The 6000-nt window shown below is 42.5% G+C and overlaps 1 protein-coding gene across 1 annotated transcript; it reads right to left on the bottom strand.

Annotated features, from left to right (window-relative positions):
* Nucleotides 1-2573: 2573 nt before the first annotated feature.
* On the bottom strand, nt 2574-5619 carry rep15 (RAB15 effector protein). Its single transcript, XM_038268586.1, has 3 exons — nt 5291-5619; nt 3299-3631; nt 2574-3202 (listed from the first exon to the last, which is right to left on the bottom strand). The coding sequence occupies exons 2-3, from the start codon at nt 3578-3580 to the stop codon at nt 2657-2659; spliced, it is 828 nt and encodes a 275-aa protein (XP_038124514.1). The 5' UTR covers nt 3581-3631; nt 5291-5619; the 3' UTR covers nt 2574-2656.
* Between the last annotated feature and the right edge of the window lie 381 nt (nt 5620-6000).

The following is a 6000-nucleotide window of genomic DNA, read 5'->3' on the forward strand; positions in this document are numbered from 1 at the left end:
CTTGTCTCTGCCACATTTTTATCTGTCTTAGATTATGATTACCTTTTTTATAAGAATGCTACTTCTTAATGTCTTCAAATGTTGGACTCTGTTTCCCATGCTTCATTAAGGCTCATTACAAACTGTAGAGCCATGACATCACTGTGACCTGTACTCTCAGGTGGGATGGCCTTCCCTCTCTACTAGAAGGCAGTGTCATTGGTACACTTTTATTTACAAGGCCCTTCTTGGATTATTGCCCTCTTATATTTGTACCTGTTAGGTTTATTCTTTATACATCATGGGCATTGTTATTGTGTTAGCCAGATTAGACAGAGTAGAGGGCCTTCCTTCACATGGTGGATGTCACTGTGTGTATGGAGGTCATCTCATCAGGACAGCCTTCGTTTCTTTAGAAATACACAGGATATGGGCACATCTTAGAGCCGGTCTGATAAAGGGGAGCTATCTGTAATTCTTTGGCATAGAGGCAAGATGCATACAGGTCAGGGCATGGATGGCGTGTCAGTTTCTGATACGGACAGCTAAGCATCCACCTGATGCGACACATAGACTAATGAGGTATAAGAAGCAGGAGATTACCTTGGGCTCAATCTTTGCCGGACGCTCGCTGACGTTTTTTGAGCCCACAGCTGTGCAAGCTCCAAGCAATTTCTCTGTCCTTTAACGACCGGATCTGGAATAAACTCTGTTACTTGTTTACTCCTGTTTTTATAGTCCTTTTTATATGGTTTTACCCAGTTTGAGTTAAGAGTAGTAAATAACCTGCTCCCAGAAAAAGAACCGGTAGGGAAGTTCTGAGGCGCAACCGCTATCAAGGGGACATAACTTCCATATTAACATACCTTAGTTACACAGAAAAACATGGCTTCTTATGCTCTGAGATCCAACGATCAGCTGTTGCTCACTGTTCCTTTGGCTGCAAAGAGCCAGGGAAGAAGAAACTAGAAGTTGACTGAGTTTTTATCTTTAAATGCTTTTAAGGTGAAAGTGAAAGAATTTGAAGCAGCCTCAGTTATCTGTAATTGTTTTACTTTGTTTTTAATCTACCTGTCATTTAATTTAACGTATCTTTGTTTATTATGTAACTTTGCTGCCTCTTGGCCAGGACTCCTTTTAAAAAGAGGTGTTAAATCTCATTGGGATTTTTTCCTGGTTAAAAAAAAGGTTACCAAATATATATATCTATATAGATATTCAGAAATCAAACTTCTAAAATTACTTTAAATATAAATTTTTGTATATGCTGTCCAATAAATGATGTCTCAGAGAATTTCAGTTTTCCTGCAAGCCCCTCTCCCCTCTTCAAGTTTGTGTTTTCACTCTACCTTGCTAAGTGTCCCTATTGTAATGAACATAACCTGTGATGTGACCAGCTCTTCTACCTGAGACTGGATAAAGGCTGAAACAAACTGGCATCAGAACAAGAGCATGCTCCAATTCTATGGGTGAAATGGTTGAGAAAAAGGATTTGGCACAATCTGGCACATGTGGAGAGATTTGGAGACACTAGTGACACCAAAAGTTTGAAGCCCCACAGCTCTGGAACTGTTGTAGCCAGAGGTCTGAAATGTGTGGTTGACATGATGTAGAACAAATGTAATAAAATGAGACATGCCTGTTCTCAAGGATGTCTTTATTTCTTCTGTTCAAAAAAGACCTATTGTTTTTGAGAATGAAAAATAACTATTTTGAGTCATGTTTGAACTGATGCAGCTTAGGCTGTGTTTTACTCACATATTTTCATTTCTATTTTCAGAAACTAGAAGGTGTTAGCCTTAAAATGATGTATCACACGTGTAATTGGGCTTACAGTTCCTAAGTTATTTTCTTTTCCATTTGGGTATGCAAAATAGGCGAGGATTACTTCAAATTGGGTGGGCGCTTTAAGAGTAATTTTCCTTCGAATGTCTCTTACCGCAGGCATCCATGTTTGTCAAAGAACACTACTGCCACCCTTATGTTTGTGACGTCACGGTGCGGTATCGGCTGTTGATCAAGTCCCAGTGCTGTATCTGGTGTTTGTCACAACGCGCTATTATCCAAGTCATCTTGGAAACATTCTTCTTCCAAATGTTGGCTACATATCACGTGTTTTTTCTCTGGTCAGGATTTCAATGGCAAATCCTCCCTCTTCAAGTTGGCGATCAAACGATGAACCCGTCCGTGTTGGATCATCATGAATCAGAAAGGTGAAATAACTAATTTTTTTTCTCTTTTACCCGATGTATTCCAATATCCAACTGCCATGCACGTGGGCATTGTCAGCTTAACTATAGTCCTCTCGAATTGTTGGAGATTGCAGATGTGTCTAGTAGTTGCCATTGATTTAGCTTGTAAAGCGGGGAGAATGGCGCTATGCTAACCGCACTGTGACATTATTGCGGGAAGATGGCAGGAGGGAGGGGCTACTATATTTGGGTAAAAATGGCCGCTCCCATTTATAATTATTCATCATTTGAAACTGATATCTTCATTATCAAGCACAATCCTGTAATCTCACTTGATCAATGCTAAAACCCAATTTTTATGTCAGAATGTTTTAGCATCCTCTGGCTCCCATGCATCCATCATAAATATATTTATTGTTTGGATAATGTATCTGAGAGGTAACTTCCAACGTTCTGAGAATATATGTTAGTCTTGCCTCCAATTCTCAGCTAAATTTAATCATTAGTGTGAGCGCCTCCTCTGTTTTCTTTGTGAAGATGGCCTGCATCATGCCTAACGGTGTATGGAAGTACTTTAAACCTTTCAGGAAGTTTTCAATCAGAGCTCTGTCTATTCTGTCATATTTTCCAACAGCTGCTTCAAAGTTGTTGCTCAGGACACCATAGATATTTTCCATGTCGTCCCTTTTTCCAAAGAACAGAAAGAGGGCGTAGCAGTCCTTGCCAATAGAGGTGCAGAAGTCCACCATCCGCTCGTACGCGTTCTGGTTCCTGGACTCCATCTGGGCCATCTGGATGGACTCGCTGACGGGTTTCCTGGCGGCTGCTCTTTCTTCAGCTTCCTCCGTGTCCGGCAGGTGGAGGACCTGCACTGCGATCTGTATTTTAGGGTTCTTGGTTGGTTTTTCCAGGATGGCCCAAACCCAGTCAGCACCCAGGAGGATCCGCTGCTCGGGCGTCATGGCGGTGCAGTTGAAGGCCTCTGTCAAGTCTTGGTTAACGCTTTGAGTCATGTAAGTCATCAGGAATACCTGGTGGACAAAGGAAAGTGTAATATCTACTGCACAGACACTAACAGGGTATTTCCATGCATTTTGACCAAGTTTCTAGGTGATTTGTGCAGCTACCTGAGTCAGTGTCTGAGGACTCGGCTGAAACTTGCCCTCTGGATCTTTGAACACAAGATACTCCTGGGTTCTGGTCGATGCAAAAGAAATGCAGTCACTAATGACACGTGTGAAATCGCTGGACTTGTTTGCAGGTGGTGTGATCAGCTTGGCGAGGACGCCCTTCCTCGGCAATACGATCTTATCCAAGGAGGATTTCTGAGGTGAGAAGCGTTTTAGAAAGCTGAGGAAACTGGAGTTCTGCGTCCTTTTAGAAGTGGTGTTGCTGATCTTCTGGCCCATGGTGGAAGGTCGGAGGAGGGCAGAAGATCAAAGGCTGGTCTCTCTGATGCACTGAAAGTAGGAATTAGTTTAGACTGAAAGTTATTAATAAGTATTTTTCTTTTTTAACGTGGAGGGAGGAAAGCAGAAAATGTAGGTGAGTGGTTCCCATAGAAAGCAGCCCAGTATAATTGAAAGGAATGATTGTGATAGAAATAAACGAAATAAATGACCCTTTTCCAGAGGCATCTAAAAATGTGTAATGGCAGCAATGTTAAATTCTGTTTGACACTGAAATCAAAATATTTAGTTTTAAAAGTTACATTTATTGCAATGCGTAATTTTCTGTCTTAAACACACACAGATATATATATATATATATATATATATATATATATATATATATACACTATATTGCCAAAAGTATTTGCTCACCCATCCAAATTATTGGAATCAGGTGTTCCAATCACTTCCATGGCCACAGGTGTATAAATTCAAGCACCTAGGCATGCAGACTGTTTTTACAAACATTTGTGAAAGAATGGGTCGCTCTCAGGAGCTCAGTGAATTCCAGCGTGGAACTGTGATAGGATGCCACCTGTGCAACAAATCCAGTCGTGAAATTTCCTCGCTCCTAAATATTCCACAGTCAACTGTCAGCTGTATTATAAGAAAATGGAAGTGTTTGGGAACGACAGCAACTCAGCCACGAAGTGGTAGGCCACGTAAACTGACGGAGCGGGGTCAGCGGATGCTGACGCGCATAGTGCGAAGAGGTCGCCAACTTTCTGCAGAGTCAATCACTACAGACCTCCAAACTTCATGTGGCCTTCAGATTAGCTCAAGAACAGTGCGCAGAGAGCTTCATGGAATGGGTTTCCATGGTCGAGCAGCTGCATCCAAGCCATACATCACCAAGTGCAATGCAAAGCGTCGGATGCGGTGGTGTAAAGCACGCCGCCACTGGACTCTAGAGCAGTGGAGACGCGTTCTCTGGAGTGACGAATCGCGCTTCTCCATCTGGCAATCTGATGGACGGGTCTGGGTTTGGCGGTTGCCAGGAGAACGGTACTTGTCTGACTGCATTGTGCCAAGTGTAAAGTTTGGTGGAGGGGGGATTATGGTGTGGGGTTGTTTTTCAGGAGCTGGGCTTGGCCCCTTAGTTCCAGTGAAAGGAACTCTGAATGCTTCAGCATACCAAGACATTTTGGACAATTCCATGCTCCCAACTTTGTGGGAACAGTTTGGAGCTGGCCCCTTCCTCTTCCAACATGACTGTGCACCAGTGCACAAAGCAAGGTCCATAAAGACATGGATGACAGAGTCTGGTGTGGATGAACTTGACTGGCCTGCACAGAGTCCTGACCTCAACCCGATAGAACACCTTTGGGATGAATTAGAGCGGAGACTGAGAGCCAGGCCTTCTCGTCCAACATCAGTGTGCGACCTCACAAATGCGCTTTTGCAAGAATGGTCAAAAATTCCCATCAACACACTCCTAAACCTTGTGGACAGCCTTCCCAGAAGAGTTGAAGCTGTTCTAGCTGCAAAGGGTGGACCGACGTCATATTGAACCCTATGGATTAGGAACGGGATGTCACTTAAGCTCATATGTGAGTCAAGGCAGGTGAGCAAATACTTTTGGCAATATAGTGTATATATATATATATCAAATATCTGTTATTGTTTGGTCTGCCAGTGCTACATACTTATATTTAAAGAAACACTTACCAGGATGGGTCTTGAATTCGCTGCGGTATGGACTCCTCTGCCTGTTTTGAGCTCCTCTGCCTTTCCTTGCCGAGATATACAACGTCCGTCTGTCTGTGTGTGTCTGTCTGCCTGTGTCTCAGAAATAACCCATCACAGCTCAACATTCAGAGGGACAAGGAGGACTCATGGGAGGAACAGTTAAAGCTGTCTGGCAGCATTGGGTGTGGTGTTTGCACCTTGCAGCGTGGTAGGTCAACAAAAGATTCTTGTTAGGAGTTAACAGCCATCAGCATTAGAAGAATTTGATCAGCAAACAAAACGCTTAACTGTCCCGTTTCAAAAAAGGAACAGCGCTGAAGACATGAAGATCCAGATAGAGACATTAAAGTTTCATCAAAATGCAGGTTAGGCGGGACTCGTACTGTAATTTTTACCAGGGTTTAAGGCAGTATGGAAGATTTATGCTAAATAAATCATTTATGCTACTTTTTAATTTTACCCTGCTCTCATAATTATTAAAAAACTGGTCCATATAAATAGTTCTCCAGCATATCAATCACAGTGAATGTTTTTCAGACATTCTAGGGATCCTTTTTCTTGTGCATGGCTGAATTTGAGCCCAACTTCAGATTTACTCACATTTCACCAAAAATGAACTTAAAAGCTGCATCATCTGCAACCAAGATTAAACGGCCTCCTTTATGCCCCGATCATTATTCTCCACTACT

Source organism: Cyprinodon tularosa, unplaced genomic scaffold (genome assembly GCF_016077235.1).
Source record: "Cyprinodon tularosa strain WSP-4 unplaced genomic scaffold, ASM1607723v1 ctg703, whole genome shotgun sequence".
NCBI classification, from domain to species: domain Eukaryota; kingdom Metazoa; phylum Chordata; class Actinopteri; order Cyprinodontiformes; family Cyprinodontidae; genus Cyprinodon; species Cyprinodon tularosa.

What these genes read in the sequence shown, in the direction of transcription:
- rep15 (XM_038268586.1), bottom strand. Translation starts at nt 3,580, where the DNA reads ATGGGCCAGAAGATCAGCAACACCACTTCTAAAAGGACGCAGAACTCC. An exon ending in GTCCTCAGACACTGACTCAG is followed by an intron (nt 3,203 to 3,298) that starts GTAGCTGCACAA and finishes TTTGTCCACCAG; the next exon opens with GTATTCCTGATGACTTACAT.